This window comes from Octopus bimaculoides, chromosome 29, assembly GCF_046866305.1.
Source record: "Octopus bimaculoides isolate indiv1 chromosome 29, ASM4686630v1, whole genome shotgun sequence".
Lineage (NCBI taxonomy): Eukaryota > Metazoa > Mollusca > Cephalopoda > Octopoda > Octopodidae > Octopus > Octopus bimaculoides.
The window spans coordinates 8,355,647-8,373,720 of record NC_142956.1 but is presented as its reverse complement, the minus strand read 5'-3'; the positions used below and the strand labels follow the sequence as shown (position 1 = coordinate 8,373,720).

The window sequence follows — 18,074 nt, the reverse complement described above, 5'->3', positions numbered from 1 at the left end:
ACAACAATGATGATAAACTCTTCCGTTGTAGACAACATATGAGTGTCCAGCTTTTGTCAAATCAACTGCACAAGTGATTTGTTCATAGTGATCAAATGTGCTCGCTCCCTCCATCAAACTGACGTTGCCCAAAAAGGTGCACAGTGCACCACATGTCAGCTGTCGAAGTGATTGCAGAGAGATGTGAGATGAAGTGTTTTGCTCAAAAACACAATGCACTACCTGGTCTAGGAATTGAAACCACAATCTCACAATTGTGAGTGCAACATGATAACCAATTGGCCATGCAACCTCACAATAATAATAATAATAATAATCCTTTCTATTATAGGCACAAGGCCTAAAATTTAGAGGGAGAGGATAAGTTGATTACATTGACCCCAGTGCTTGACTGGTATTATTTCATCAATCCAGCATGCTAACTATTCTGCCAGTTTATCCCCTTATTTCAAATTTTGGCACATGACCATCAAGTCTGTTGAAGAGCATAAGTCAATTACATCGACCCCAATGTTCAATTGGTATTTATTTTATCGATTCTGAGAGGATGAAAGGCAAAGTCAACCTCGACCGAATTTGAACTTAGAACTTAAAGATGGATGGAATGTCACTAAGCATTTTGCCCAGCATGCTAATGAATCTGCTAGATTGCTGCCTTTGCTGTAATAAATAATAAGAAGAAGACAAGCCAGAGGAAGAAGAGAATAAAGAGGAGAGGAAGAAGATATTACATACACTGGTCATCAGAGCTGTCCAAGCCATCTGTACTGGTAGGTTTGCTGGGTCTACTCCTTGTCTTTCGACCTTTTGGTCTGCCTTTCATGGGCTTTAGCTTGATTGCAATGTTCTTGCGAACTGACTGTGAATTCGAGCCCCCAGGGGCTTCGTTTTCACACTCCAGCTCAAGATCTGGCAAAAACAACAACAGAAAACAAACACGTAAGGCACAACATAAAAAAAACACACAAATTATTATTATACATTAATATATTCAAACTAAAACCCTTGTGTGTCTTATATAAAATCCAAAGACACCCCACCTTCACCTCTACTGGACCACTAAATTCTCTCTCCTCATGCACTATGCCTGCCTCACTCCTACAGCTAACTTAACCACAGCCGGCATGGCTGTGTGGTAAGAAGTTTGCTTTCTAATCACATCGTTTCAGGTTCAGTCCCACTGAATGGCACCTTGGGCCAACCAAAGCCTTCTGAGTGGATTTGATAGACAGAAACTGAAAGAAGCCCATTGCATACATATCTGTGCGTGTATGTCTGCATTTGTCCCTGACCACTGCTTGACAACCAGTGTTAGTGAGTTTATGTCCCCATAACTTAGTGGTTCAGCAAAAGAACACAATAAAATTAAGTGCCAAGCTCAAAAACAAAAACAAGTACTGGAGTCAGTTCAGTTGACTAAAGTTTCTTCATGGCTGCAGTCTAATGACTGAAACAAGATAAAAAGAATGTCATTTTTCTCTTGTCCTCCCCCTGTTGACAGTATCATCAATACTACCCTGTTACTCCTCTCCTCTTACATGCTTCTATCTTCCCAAACTCACACACCATTCGCTACTCACCCCTCACTCCCCACCCGGCATTCCCTACATCCACACGTTGCATTTTTAGAATGGCACTCCATTGGTTACGAAGATAATTGACCCAATCAACAGAACAGCCTGCTTGTGAAATTTAAGGTGTAAGTGCCTGAGCACTCCATAGACGCCGATACCCTTAATGTAGATCTTAGGGAGATTCAGTATGACACAGGATTTGACAAGGTTGGCCCTTTAGAATGACAGGTACAACTCATATTTGCTTCACAGCACATACACTTGATCACTCAGCATTACCTTTTATATTATTATCCATTATACATATATATAACCATTACCCATTTTACAGTTGGTCCGATCAATGGAACGGCCTGCTCGTGAAACTAACATGCAAGTGGCTGAGCACTCCACAGACATGTGTACTCTTTTTCTCAAGGAGATTCAGCACAACACAGAATGTGATATAGCTGGCCCATTGAATTACAGGTACAACTCACTTTTGTTAGCTGAGAAAACTGGAGCAACATGAAATAAAGTGTCTTGCTCAAGGACACAACAGGCCACCAGGAGTCAAACTTACGACCTCATGATCATGAGTAAAATACCCAAACCACTAAGATGCATACTTTCACCATTTGATGTCACCCAATCTTTACAGATGTTGTCTACCTCTCTTCCAATTTCCCATTTCCCTCCATCTCTCACCACCACCACCACCACCACCACTCCATACATTCTTTTTCTTCCCCCACAACCCCTCCTTTCTTTATCCCTCACTCATTTCTACTCAATTCATACCTTGAGGTGCCACCCAGACACCACATTACCACTATTTGTCTCTTTCATTTTCATCCTCTCTCTTAAACATGAGTGTCCAATATATAATGAGAATGAAAAGAAGCCTAGAGACAATTATTATTATTATTATGGCCAGGTTCCAACCCAAGCCCATCAGCCACACTTCTCAGTCCAACATCACTGCTTCAAGGTCCTGGATACATTCCAGGCCAGTGTTTGCAATCAAGTTATCGATGTGTGACAATGTTTTCCTCTTCTTACATCACCATGAAGTGGGTTCCACAAAATTAATTTGGATGCTTCCAGTTCAGGGTGGCATACGCAATGAGCCATCTTTGCTTGATCTTCTTGCTATCTTTCGGCAGGTCTCCATAAAAGCATTTGTTTGTGATGTGTTGCTGCCATTTCCCATTTAAGATCATTCATAGCAGCCATCTAGCCCATTGGATAATTTCTTTGTCAGTGTCCATGTTTCACTGCCATATAATTAATAGCACTGATTCGACAGCTGCAATGAACATCTTGATTTTGATTCACCTGGGTAATGACAATCACAACAAAGGAAATATCACTAATTTGCAACATAACAACAAACAGAAACTTGGACCAAATTGATAATTTTAATTATGTGGGAACCATTGTCATTTCAGATGAGAAAAAGACAGTAATGAATTTAAATCAAGGATCTGGCACAGGCACAATTGTATGATAAGAAGTGTGCTTCACAATCACATGGTTCTGGGTTCAGTCCCACTGCATGATACCTTGGGCAAATGTCTTCTACTATAGCCGTGTGCCAACTAAAGACTTGTGAATGGATTTGGTAGGTGGAAACTGAAAGAAGCCCACTGTGTGTGTGTGTATATGTCTTGCAGATAAATTGAGACCAGTCTTCAGCAGTTGACTTAGTGGGGTTAACATCTCACGTTTTGATAAAACCTTGCTTACTTGAATGTCTAATCCTCCACTTTATTTTTCAGGTAAATAGTGAACTGATTCGACAACAGAAAGTTATGGAACGACAGAATCGTTCTGCCTTTGTTGTGTTTGGCATGCGCCAAGCACACTGCCAATAAAATTGTTGATGAAACTTCCAAAAGCAACAGTTTATCATGTGTATAAACAATTTAAAGAAGAGGGAAAGATTGATAGAAAAGAACGCAAGACTCAAAGTGATTCCAAATGCAATCCAAAGTTTCTCACTGGCCTCAAACGCTCAATTGAAGCCAACCCATCCCCATCCATGACAAATCTTGCAAAGAAACGCAATGTGTCCCTTTCCATGTTGTCCAGAGCTGTGAACAGGAATCTTGGCATGCCTAGCTATGTTTGATGCTGCTGTCACCTCCTAACAGCCAAGTCCAAAGTAATCAGAGCCAAGAGATACCCAAAGTTTCTGTCATTCCCCAAGCATCAAGATGCAGGAAAAACTCTCTTGTTTGTGGACAGGAAGTTCATTGTGGATGCTGAGGTGAATTGCAAAAATTCTTCAACGATCACATACAACCCTTCTGATGTCCCCATTGTGTTTGAGACTAAGAATCCTGCCTCCATGATGGTATTTGGAACTGTGGCAAGTAATGGAAGTGTCATGGATCCACACTTCTTAGAGTCTAGACTTGAAGATTGGCACAAAGGAATATCTGGACATCCTGAAGAACTCTCCGTTACCTTGGATGGAGCAAAGTTTGGGCTTGACAATGTGGTGCTTATCCAGGATTCTGCACCATGCCATGGATCAAAAGCAACACAGGCCTTCCTTGGTGAGGTGTCATTTTATGTGAAGGCCAACATCTGGCCCAGTAACAGTCCAGATCCCAACCTTCTCCATTAATTTTTATGGGGTGTACTTCAAGCAAGAACCATTGCTTCGCCACACTTGAGTGTCAACAGTTTGAAGACCTGCATCAGGCGTGCAGTATGCAAAATCAAAAGGGCAGAGGTTGCGGCAGCTGCAAAAAAATTTCGTTCTTGTGTGGAGGTAGTAAATTGCCCAAAAGTGCAGCCATATTGAGTAATAAATGTTTTTGTTTTTATAAATGTTACATTAAAATTATATCTGTCTACTACCATTACTTTAGTATTTATAACTATGCATTGTAAAAATTGTCTCAATTTATCAGCAAGACTTTGTATGTGTATATATATGTGAGTGTATGTATATACACACACACATAGGTACGGCATGGCTGTGTGGTAAGAAGCTTGCTTCCCAACTACAAGGTTTCACTGTGTGGCACATTGGGCAAGTATCTTCTACTATAGCCTTGGGCCGACCAAAGGATTGTGAATGGATTTGGTAGACAGAAACTGAAAGAAGCTCTTCATATGTGTATGTGTGTGTGTTGGTGTCTGTGGTCAAGCCCCACCACCGCTTGACAACCAATGTTTACGTCCCCTTTAGCTAGCAGTTCAGCGAAAGTGATCAGTAGAATAAATAGCAGGTTTTAAAAATAAGTACTGAGGTTGATTCCTTTGACTATTAAGATTTTCAGGGTGGTGCCCCAGCATGGCGGTAGTCTAATGACTCTGAAACAGAGGAAGTTATCCTTGAACAGGAGATATTGCCTAAATGTTTGCAAGTGGACCATGTTAAAGACATCAAAGGATCAGATAATGGTGCTTAAATGGGTAACAGATTACGTCTTTTACCAAAAAATCTACAACATAATGTGTGATTTAGAGGCTCACTTTGCAACCAAATAGTTCCGGGTTCAGTTCCACTGCACGGCACCTTGACCAAATTTCTTCTGCTATAGCGCCAATCAATGCCTTGCAAATGGATTTGGTAGACAGAAACTGTACAGAGGTCCATTACGTATATACGTTTGTTTACGTTCTCATAACTTAGCGGTTCGGCACGAGACTGATAGAACAAGCACCAATGTTAAGAATAAAGGAAAAACGTAAGTACTGAGGCAGATTTGTTCGAGTAAAAGCCTTCGAGGCGATGTCCCAGCATAGCTGCAGTCCAATGACTGAAACAAGTAAAAGAGATTCAAAAGAGCGGCCAGTGGTATATTTCATCTCAAAGCATAAAGAATCTGAATATATATTTTTGAATGTAAAATGCTTTCGGCTAAGAAAACCTGTTCTCTTTTCATTTATCTATTCCGTTTCGTTCTATTTCAAAAATTAAAAAAATTTTTTAAATGAACTTGAATTGCAAATCGTGAGCAATGTCCTGTATTTAATCTCTGCAGATGGTTTTAATAATGATACAACATGCAGATCTACATGTTTGGAAGCAGGTGTGGCCATGTGGTTAGTTATTAGGTGGTTCTAGGTTTGACCGGTCGCTCTGTTCAACGCCGCCATCTGGTCCTTAGGTGTCATTAACAGGGTTCGCTTTGTGACCAATATTCGGACCAATCTTTCTCCCGTAAAACGTTTTTTCTTTTTTCAACATCTTCATTTTCTTCCACCAGTCTGTGATGAGAGAGACACCACAAAAAAGGGGTGGGGACACAGTTATGCACCTATTACTGTGACAAACAAAACAACTGGAACGGGTAGGTCCGTTATGTTTCAACCGGGAAATACAAGACGTTCTGCATGGCGACGAAGGGAGCAAAATGGTTTACATGAAATGCTGAAAGACGATCACAGGAAAAAGGAACAAACAATGAAATTAACAAATATTTGCATGTATCTGTGACCTAGGATTGAACCAAGATTGAGGGTCCGGCTCTGGCTTCCCTATTTTTCCATCTTCTTATCAAATCAACAAGTTCGCTTGACGTTTTGAAAGCAAACCAAAACAGACCAGCAAACAAGCAGCGTGTGTTTTCTCCCGTCGTCCACGTTTAAAAAGGGGTCAACCCAGGACTCGAACAGCATCGGGCCAAACACTAAGATACGCTATGTGCATGAATCCAATCCCAGTTCCACTGTCCCCAGGTAAACGAAATATCTTTGACGTTGAACATCTAACATTCTCACTTACCTGCTTCCGCCGCCATGTTTCTGCATTTGCCGAACACCGTTATGTTAGCTGAGTGTTGATTGGCTAATCTATGACAGGTGCATGAAAAAGCAATTCTGATTGGCCGAACTCTGATCTACCTTTCGTTTTAACCGTCTCGCTTTCTTTCTACTACACAACTTTATCCTCTCTCTCTCTCTTTTACTCTTTTTCTCCTACAGATGTACACCTTCCCTCTATATGTATCTTTCTATCCATTTCTCTGGTACTATTGCATATGCGCACACACACACACATAATCAAACGCCACATGTAACCACAGATACACACACTCACATACATTCTTTTCCATGCACTTTCTCTTTATCATTCTATCTATTTCTCCTCTCCTACCTTTTCTTCATACGCACACACACACACACACACACACTCTCACTCTCTCTCTATTTCTCCTACAGTCACACAACACTCTCCCTCAATATGTATCTTGAAGGCAATCCTTTAGAGTAGCGTCGGAAATTATCTTGTAACCCTAAAATAGTACTTTCTTTGGATCTATATATTTTAAACATTGACAGTTATGATTCTGCAAAAACAAAACAAGATAATATTTTCAAAATAGTAAAAATAAATGATAGGGTAGATTGTCTGGCACCCCAGTTCACTGAAGGACCTTACAGTAAACTTTGAGAGTAACCATAAGCATAGATTGATTAACCCAGCAAAGCCAGAGTTAGGTGTAGTTTGTGAAATTAATTAGAAAAAAACCCTTTTTCAGAGTAAAAAAAACTTTCATCATTAAGATTATGAGGTTATAACATTAGTTAGATGGGTAAGTGGATATTGTTTCGGCTGCATGTTCTCATATAAAACCAAGTTAACAGAAATTCGTATAGTAATTTGAACATAATTTAGTGTGTTACATTAGAATGAAAAGATGTTCATGTATTACAATTAATGGAAACCGTAAAGTGGAAATAGCATAATATGACATGCAAGGAAAATGTCTGTTTGAAGTTTAACACTTGGGCTAGTTTTTAATATATTAAGCAAATATACAGGTGCTGTATCATGTCTCCTTCTTCAATATCCTTGATTGAATATGCAGCCATTAAAACAGCTCTAGAAAGAATGTAATTTGAAGATTGACCCAAGACACTCCAAAATTGGCAAGAGTGGAGAACCATATGGGCTTGGATATCTTGACACTCAGTGAAATTGGCGCCTTTATTGACTGTACTTATAGGCTTTGCTCACAGAAAGTTTCAGATGGGCTGCAGAAATACCATATGAACAACAGTTGTTGATTGGACAAAATATCAGTTGCACAGATGATCAACTTGTTAGTGGCAAAACATGGGTTTGAATCCAGTGTTATAGTGTAACATTTAAGAAGCGCATCAATAGTTTAAGGGAAAAAAAGAGAAGGGGAACTGTAGATTCACACAGTTTGATATTGCTGACTTTGAGCCCTCGATAACCAAAACTCTGTTAACCCCTTAGTATTCAGATCATTCTGTCAAATGTAATGTTTGTTTATTTATATTGTTTTAAATTAATCATGCATTATCTTGTAGTTTAGAGGTTTCAATGATGTGGTTATTTAGTTATAAAACGTCATTGTAGGGTTGAGGTGAGAGGCCATATCTGGCCAGTTTGAGCATAAAACAGGTTAAATATTTTGGCTAAATATGGCCAGTTTGAATGCTAAAGGCTTACTGAAGGCCCTAGATTTTGCAAAAACAGTCAATGATATTTGTGAGTTGGATATTTAAGTAATTATGAACTCAAGCAAATCACTTCTATTTTTCAATAACAACACAGGTTAAGAAAAGCATGAATTATTTGATGCCTCCATGGGAACTTATGATGGAGCCCAGATGAGTAAAATTATATATATTCTAAATTTACTGAGAAAGAAATTTCCTGAAATGAACTGTGGCTTATACCATGACGATGGTTCGATTCTATTGAATAATTGTAATGGTCATAAGTTAGAAAGATTTAGGAAAGATCTGATTAAAGTACTTCAGGAAATAGGTGCAGGTGTGGCTGTGTGCTAAAAAGCATGCTTCCCAACCACATGGTTCTGGGTTCACTCCCACTGTGTGGCACCTTGGGCAAATGTCTTCTACTATTACCTTGGGCAGACCAAAGCCTTGTGAGTGGATTTGGTAAACAGAAACTGAAAGGTGGCGAGCTGCCAGAAACATTAGCACGCCGGGCGAAATGCCTAGCGGTATTTCGTCTGCCGTTACATTCTGAGTTCAAATTCCGCCGAGGTCGACTTAGCCTTTCATCCTTTCGGGGTCGATAAATTAAGTACCAGTTACGCACTGGGGTCGATGTAATAAACTTAATCCCTTTGTCTGTCCTTGTTTGTCCCCTCTATGTTTAGCCCCTCGGGGGAAATAAAGAAATAAGAAGCTGAAAGAAACCTGTCATATATATAGCTATGTGTGAGTGTCTTTGTGTTGGTGTTTGCATCCCCGTAACTTAGCATTTCAGCAAAAGAGACAGATAGAATATGTACCAGGCTTGAAAAGAAAATAATAAGTCATTTGACTAATATTCTCCAAGGCAGTGCCCCAGCATGGCCACAGTCTAGTGACTGAAACAAGAAGAAATGATAAAAAAGATAAATAGGACTTGGTATTTGTGTAGATACTAACCTTATTATTGTTAATGTTCTTGGCACAACATTAAGCCTGGATAATGAAAAGTTAGTATATATACACAGACAATCAAATAACCCACCTTATATACTGAGGAACTTGGTTAACAATACTAGTAAACAGGTATCTTTGTTATCTTCTGATGGAGATGCCTTTATGGGTGCAGTTGGGTATTAATGAGGCACTAGGAAATAATGGATTTGCTAATAAGACTAGGCATGTAAAAAATACTGGGAACACACAGCATAAGAAGAGGAATAGGAAAAGGAACATTTTATGGTACAACCCAGTATTTGATCTAGCAGTAAAAGACTAATACAGCTAAAGAATTTCTTAATCACCATTTTCCACCAGGGCATAAATACAGTAAAATATTGAATTGGAACATTGTTAAGGTTAGTTATGCAGCTTGCAAGAATTTCAGGTGTTACATCAAAGGTTATAATGCTGTAAAGCTGAACAGAAGAGATATGCTAACAGCTGGCCTACAAAAATTGTGCAACTATAGAATTCATGACAACTGTCCAATGGATAGGAACTGCCTGGCAAAATTGATAGTATACAGTGCCAAGGTTAAAACAAACAAGTGTGGTGAACTTCAAACATATGTTTGAAGAATGGTTCTGACATTAAAAAAATGCTATTAAATGTACAAACATTCATTTATCAACCCCCAATAAAAAATGTGCTATGGCTTTGTGAAAATTTATATGGTTCTTGCAAGAGACAAAGCTCTCATGACTTCAAAATTACTTGGTCTATAGTAGTTAGTGCACAACCATATAGCATATATTTGTAGGTAGTGCACAATCCTGTAGCATACTAGCAGTATAGCCCGGCGCTGCCCGGGATTAAGCTAGGATTATTAAGTGATCAAGTGCTTTATTTCAAACCAAAATAAGTAACATTGAGCGAAATCTGTTGAAATTAGTTTGGCTGAAAATGGTTTGCTGGCAATTTGATTGGGAAATCCCATAAGGAATCAGTTTATTGGTTATTTCCACTCATTGACTGTTTTTTTTTAAAGTTGCATTAGAGATCTGCATAGGAGAAGGTTGATCTGAAGGTTTGCATTGGGGGATCTGGATTGGAGTAACTTAGGAAAACTTACCAACAGCCTTAACCAAAAAATAAGGGGCCTGTCCATTCTAGGTTAACTCTAACCCTAACCCTAAAACCTTAACCCTGACCCAAAAACCGTAACCCTAACACCAACCCTAATCCTAATCCTAACCCTAACCCTAACCCTAACCCTAACCCTAAAACCCTAACCGTAAAACCCTAACCATAACCCTAAAACCTTAACCATAACACCCTAGTGGAAATCGTGTGGGTGTTAATCTGAAAAATTACCAACCTTTTTTGTGGTCTGAAAAACGGGTTGGGGGGGGAAGCCTCAGAAATTTTACCCAATTATATTGTGTAATTCACTGACAAATTGTTACATACACCTCTTTGTTTCATTGTTGTTGTGAAATATAAACAAAACTCTTTCGCTCCCAAAGTAGTGTATGTGTGTGTGTGAGAGTGAGAGGGGGGAGAAAGATGAACGATTTGAAATAAATATATTTTAATTGTTGTGTGAGAAAGTATATATAATCTCATTATAAAATATAGTGTCTTTCAAAAACTGCCCTCTCCCACTTTTTCTTTCGTTAGATGCTTTCTGTCTCCCTCTCCCACTTTTTTGTTACTTTTTTTTTGTGTTAGACGCTGGCAAACAAACTCTGTCTTGCTTACAAAAATTTTCTTTCCTTAGACGCTTTCTGTCTCCCTCTCCCACTTTTTCTTTACTTTTTTTTTGTTAGACGCTAGCAAACAATCTGTAACTCTCCCTCACTCCCCCTGTCACAAACACACTATTTCTCTCTCGCTCTCTCCTTCACGCGCTTACGCACAGTTTGACTTCGCCATGTCAACAAACTACAAAATTGGTACAAGTTATGGTTGAAAATCGATTTTTATAGCTATACGCGGGTGCCTCTGAGAGAAAAAGTTGACGAAAATGCAGATAGGGTCATGATGAATCTCCTCCTAAAATTGGAGCGACATGCGTGCTAATTTGTGGACATGCATAAACTACATTCATGTACACACACACACACACATCCTGCCTTATATATATACAGATATTTTTGGGTATATTAATTTGACAGGTATTTTATACCATTTCCTGTATCTAAATATGATGGCTCAATAGAAACAATCATTGGTAATATATGGTGTTAATCACCAATTAAAGATGTGATTTTTCTCTATTCTTATTCTTATTGTCTTATACTCTGAATTTCTTGAAATTCTTCTAAGTAATATTTGGATTTACCTGTCATACATGAAGAACAACCTTGGATGTTAACTCATCATCATCATCATCATTGTTTAACTTTAATGTCTGCCTTCCATGCTGCCATGGGTTGGATGGTTTGACAGGAGCTGGCCAGACAGAAGCCTGCACCAGACTTCTGTGTCTGTTTTGGCACAATTTTTATGACTGGATGCCCTTCCTTATACCAACCACCTTGCAGAGTGGACCGAGTGCTTTTTATGTGGCACCAGCACAGGTGAGGTCAGTTTTGACATGGCTTTTACAGCTGGATGCCCTTCCAAATGCCAACCACTTTATAGTGTGGACTTTTAACGTGGCACCAGCATTGGCAGTATCATCAAGTAGCTTGCAAGACAAAAGTACTTTGCAAGGAGGTGATCTTGTGTCAGATAATGAAATGTTAGAGTGTGATATAGAGAGACAGAAACACGAGTCTTGTTGTAGAGAAGATACATGGTTACTCAGCCAGAGAGAGAGAATGATCAAGAACGAAAACAGAAACAGGTGTGCTGCTGTAAAGGAGATACCTGGTTACCCAGCCTGAGGGAAGAGCAAAAGAAGGAGAGAGAGAGAGAGAGAGAGAGTGTGTGGAAAATAGCAAGAGAAAGCAAGAGAGAGATGGCAGCAAAGTGCCAGGGCATACGTACAAGGGTGGGGACCAGAATATAAATTGGATGACAGAGTAAAGGAAGAGAGGGAAGTAGATGGTGACAAGTGCCAGGGCATACCCTCAAGGTATGGAGGTTGTAATATAAATGGCAGAACATTGCCAAAGAAGTAACAGTGGAATATGGTGATTGTTGCATTGGGTTTGTTGCCACATCCAATGCCACAAAATTTCAAGCAGGAATATAACAAAAGTTTTCCATTAAGATTTGTGATTAAATTAATGAGTAAGGTTGATATTTGTAATGAATTTGCCACTTTTGATGGGTGTGCAGTGCACACCTAGCACACCCGAAATTCACACCCCTGCTGAGTAGAGAGTGGGGGTGGAGAATGCAGTGATGGTGAAAACCTGGATATATAGAGGGGGTGGGATATTACTGGATAGCAAAAACACAGTGATCAGGACCATGTGGACAGGATTGGAGAGTGAAAGATAAGAATAGTGCATGAAAGAGGAAATGTGAGGAAGAGGAGAGATGTAGTTTGGTTGGTTGGGGTAGGGTATATGAAAAGTTATATTGTTTCCTGTGGGTGGAACAGACAGCACTTCTAGAACTCAGTTTGGCTGACATGGGCATGTCTTCTCAAGAACTTCATCTTGCCAAACATCTCACTCCACTATCATACCCTCTGTGAGGCCCAACATCCTGAGATATTGGGCCTCATCACTTCATCCCATATCTTCCTGGGTCTCCCTCTTCTACAGGTACCATCCACTTTCAATGATTGGCACTTCTTTATACAGCTGTTTTCATTCATATGCATCAGATTTTCCAAACCAACTTATGCCCAACTTTTCTCTCAACACATTTTCACTTTGTTATTCAGGCATACTGATGTAGAATACATCCAACGAAACATACTGCCTTCATTTCTCTCTAGTCTACACATGCCTTCTACATTCAGACCCCATGTCTTACTACCATGGAGTATAGCCGTTCAACCACAAGTGAACAGCTATAATTCGTTTTACATTTACCTGATCTATTGTAGGTAGTGCACAACCATACAGGAACAGGAGCATTAAATCAAAGATGTGAGGTGACCTTTGAGCAAAAATTGAGAATTTTGATTCAAGGCAGTAAAAGTTTGAACAAAAGAACTGAGCTGTTCGCACCTTGTATGCACGTGACTAGGTATCTTTTATGAAAATACAAGCCTCCTTGAATATTGTTTAGGTTCAGAGAAAACATTATTTTGAAATGTTTAACTAACATGTTGAATATGTTTCATTAAGATGTTTTGATATATGTGTAGGTGTGTGTCTCTACACTTGTGTGTCTCTACACTTGTCACCATCTACTTCCCTCTCTTCCAGCACCACTTGTAAAGCAGTAATGGGGGACAAACACAGACACAAAAACACACACACACAGATGTGTGTGTGTGTTTCTATGTGTGTAATATATATATATATATATATATATATATATATATATATATATATATATATATGTAGTGAAACTACCTATCGTCACTAGATACAAAACTACTATCGCCATTACATACAATCTTCTCATTTAAATATAAATAAATGTGAGCGTAGTAGAGAACCCATTCCTTGTCATCACGTGACTGATTATTATTCGAATCGGCAACTTCTTCAAACCTTTCCCGCCAGAACGCAAACTGACCAATCACGGCCCCTAATAAGGTCACGTGATAGAGTATATTTCTACCATCTGGTGAGCCAATAGTTTGTTATAAATAGCTTTAACTCGGCGGCCAAATTTGTCTCGGTCCAGTTTCTCTTTGAGAACTGTTCCGTGTACCACACGACAGCAGCAGCAGTTCCAGCGACCACTTCAACAGCTTCGTCCAGCCAACGATGACCATCGCCGTCGCCACATCAGCAACAAGAGTCTACGACTACTATCCAGCATCATCGTCATGACCAACACGATTCTACGATTACTACTACCAAGCATCAATCTCCACCAGCGTCAACACGACTTACTATGTACACCACACCAAACTACCGCGGCACATCTCTCTCTTCGATTCTGTTAGGTGACTCAGCTTCACCACGGTAAATAAACAGACAAGAAATTCTCAGCCAGCGACGAACATCTGTATAACAAGAAACACGGCCCGGCATCGATGCCACAACATCACAACTAGTGATCAGCACTGCCACACTCAGCCAACTCACTTTCACATACAGAACTTTTCCTATAGTGTACACAAGAACTGGTATATAATTGCTCACGTGTTATTGGCTCTCTTTCTATCTGCTGTAAACACTCATACACACATGTATCACTCACATACACACTTTTCTTTGTATGACGGCCTGTCTTTGATAATGTTCTTATATGTCGCATTCGCACTCACACACAGACATACATATATATATATATATATATATATATATATATATATATATATATATATATATATATATATATATATATATATATATATATATATATATGCATGTGTGTATATCTTTTATTTGTTTCAGTCAGTCTGCATCCATGCTGGGGCACTACATTCAAGATTTTTAGTTGAATGACTCAATCCCAGTAGTTACTTTATCAGTCTGTTTGCTGAACCACTAAGTTATAGGGATGTAAAAACACCAACAGCAGTTGTCAATTGATAGTGGGGGACAAATGCAGATACACACACACACATATGACAACTTCTTTCAGTTTCTGTCTACCAAATCCACTCACAAGGCCCAAGGCTATAGTAGTAGACAATTCATATTTACGCAGGTGCATGCAAAATGACCACACACATACATACACACACTTTGTTTCTAAAAACATTAATTAAAAGTTTTACTTGGTGGTTTTATTTTGAGACATTGCTTGAACAACGATAAAATTTTATGATTTGCTTGTATGGCATTTGGGACATTTATGATATTACAATAAGAACCAGAATTGAAATTAAGACATGAGCCTGAAGCAGACATTTTTGTATGTGTAGTTCACAAAAGTTTTTAAACAAGAGAACATAAGGAAAAGAATTTCCTTCAAACCTTCATGTCATCATCATCCTCATCATTTTCATCATCATCATCATCATCATCATTTAATGTATGCAGGCATGAAGAGCTGCCCATGCTCCATGTCTGTTTTGGCATGGTTTCTACAACTAGATGTCCTTCTTAACATCAGCTACTGTACAGAGTATACTAGATGCTTTTACATAGCACTGACATGAGTGCATTTACATGGCATTTGAATGGGTGCTTTTTACATGGCATTTATACGGGTGCTTTTTATGTGGCACCAGCACCAATGAGCCTGCAAAATTAGGGATGCTCAGCTGGAGAGGGATGCAGGGGACATGCCTGTATGTAAGGATAACCATGCTTTTACTTAGCTTGGCATGTTTTCTCAAGCACAACAAACCACCTGGAGTCTCAGTCCCTCTGTGAATCCCAACTTCTGTAGATCCCTTCTCACCACTTCATGCCACATCTTCATGGTCTTCAAAAAGTATTCAAACTGTGAACACTTCAAAAGAAAACCAGGCTCAGTTTACCAGCTGAGGATCAGAAACAAGTTACTCTGATTACAGGAAATCAGAACCTTTCATCTATAGTATATTGAAGAACACTCTATATTTCTATTGATTCCTGTAATTTATCACTTCTGGATATTTTCTTAGTCCACTTTGAATTTAATCCACTTTGGATTGCCTTGATTGATAATGTTGTGTTTGCATATATTTTCAGACATATTAATTTGACTGGTATTTTATATCTTTTTCTGTACCTAAATACGTTGGCACAATAGAGCTAAATTCGTTTCACACTGAGTGCTTTATAGATATCTGCCTGGATTTACAAGGTGGTATCAAAAAGTTCCCAGACTAGTTCTGTAGTGCACCAACAGATGACAGCACACAGTTGCATGCACAGTGAAAGCTAGCAGAGACCTTCATGAGGCAGTGACATTGTTGTGTTTACTTTGTGTTCTTGTGATCACATTTATGCTGTAGTCTGTAATTTTGTCACGGACAGGAACAATGTGAAATTTTGTGTTAAACTTGGGAAGTCTGCTACAGAGACATTGAGCATGCTTCATTTGGTGATATATGCATGTGGTAAACAGACACTAGGAGATTTATGACCAACTGAGGCCCTTCACCTAGTCATAGTCAGCGTGAACTGTCAATATGCTTTGCCTTACAGCAGGATACAAGAATGGTTGGCCAGTTTAATGACATCTACTTAATTGCCCATATGAGTGAGTGTGTGTGTGTGTGTATGTGTACAAAGGACCATAGGTGTGGGTATGGAAGTAACTATAACTGACACACCCAATGTTTTACCTTATTCTATGTTTTATTCTCCTTATTCTTCTTATTTTTCTTAATTACTCCCTGCCCGTATCTATAACTTTGTAGCAGAATCTGTCCCTCGCCATTCCTGCTCAATGACATTAACATGCTGTATTAAATCCAGGTGAAACAGAATTTATTTAATGAGATACCTCTTATTACATCACCTGATGAGACACTTCTGCACCTAAGGATAAACCACCAACTAGTCATATAAGTTTCCCAACCACAAGGGATTAATGCAAGATGTATCAAAACAATCGTTGTGGGCAATAAAGTTTCCCATCTATTCCATTTTCTGTCTCTATCATTTGTTTTGTACTTACCATACACTGAGGAATTTGTGAGGTAGATCCAGTAACAATTGTATAATTACCATGGTAACCATCAGGTAACCATAGACAGTGAATGTGCTTTATAGGTGTACTTCTAGGAACATACTCAACACTTTAATATTAACTCATATATATATATACTTGGAAATGGATGCATGGCATTCAATTAAATAATAATACAAATAATATATATATATATATGCATATATGGGTACAGGACATCACCAACTTTGTAAACATGAAATATGAAAACAAACAAGTTAAATACGCAAACAATAAGAGAAAAAAATGGAAAACGGGACTAGTAAACACAGAGAAACGACCCTTCATCAGTTGTCGGTTGTCCATCTTCTCCTCATTCGAGCATTCAATGACAATATGAGCCTTCAAAGACAGTTGCTCTCATAAATTCTACAATAAAATTTAAGATTTATGGAGGGTCAAAGTTGGGAACAAAAGCAGGACAGTGTAGACACACAAGGAAACTGAGCGAAAACAAACATGGAGGGTCGTTAGACCAGAACGAGGGTAAAATAGAGACGCTGGAGAAATATTTTCTTTGACAAGAGAAAGGATAGAAGAGAGAAAGAGGATATGTCCAGTCCTTAGAACAGCCCTGAAAGAAAAGAAAGATGATCATATGAGGAAAAGAAAGACAGGCACAGAGAGAGAGAGAGACAGATAGAAAATTGTGAAGGGGAGAAGAAAGGGAATTAGAGAAAGGATGAGAGAGAAAACAGTATAGAGTAGAGTCGCATCAAAAAGATTAAGACTATGCATATATGGGTACAGGATGTCACCAACTGCGTAAACAACATGAGACACAAAAACATTGTCCTGATTTCCATTTTTATCTCCTGTTATTTGTGTGTGTGTACCACCTGACTGGCCTTCATGCCGGTGGCACGTAAAAGCACCCACTACACTCTCGGAGTGGTTGGCGTTAGGAAGGGCATCCAGCTGTAGAAACTCTGCCAAATCAGATTGGAGCCTGGTGTAGCCATCTGGTTCACCAGTCCTCAGTCAAATCGTCCAACCCATGCTAGCATGGAAAGCGGACGTTAAACAATGATGATGATGATGACATATATATGTTATTTATATTATTATTTAATTGAACGCCATCCATTTCCAAGTAAGTTTATCTTCATCCTTTTAATGTGACTCTACCCTATGCTGTTTTCTTCCTTCATCCTTTTCTAATTCCCTTTTTCTCCCCCTCCCTCTTTCACCTTTCTCTATCTCTCTCTCCCCTTTCTCTTTTTCGCTCTCTCGTTGCTCACATGTGACCATCATCCATCTTTCTTTTCCTCATGTGACCATTTTTCTTTTCCTGCATGGATGTTCAAAGGATTGGCCTTTTTATTTCTCTATCTTCTATCGTTTCTCTTTTCAATGAAAATATTTCTCCCAGCATTCACTGTTTTCCTCTCGTTCTGGTCTAACAACTCTCCATGTTTGTTTTCATTCAGCTTTCTTGTATGTCTCCAC

The 18,074-nt window shown here is 39.0% G+C and overlaps 1 protein-coding gene across 1 annotated transcript in view; it reads right to left on the bottom strand.

The window, feature by feature from the left end:
* The window catches only part of LOC149130333 (uncharacterized), a 65,698-nt gene extending 59,250 nt beyond the window's left edge, over positions 1 to 6,448 (bottom strand). The window contains exons 1-2 of the mRNA XM_089345171.1: positions 6,301 to 6,448; positions 736 to 909 (exon numbers count right to left, since the gene is read on the bottom strand). Coding sequence (XP_089201297.1) covers positions 736 to 909; positions 6,301 to 6,316 — 190 coding nt within the window. The 5' untranslated portion in view covers positions 6,317 to 6,448. The remainder of the gene's footprint in view (positions 1 to 735; positions 910 to 6,300) is intronic.
* Between the last annotated feature and the right edge of the window lie 11,626 nt (positions 6,449 to 18,074).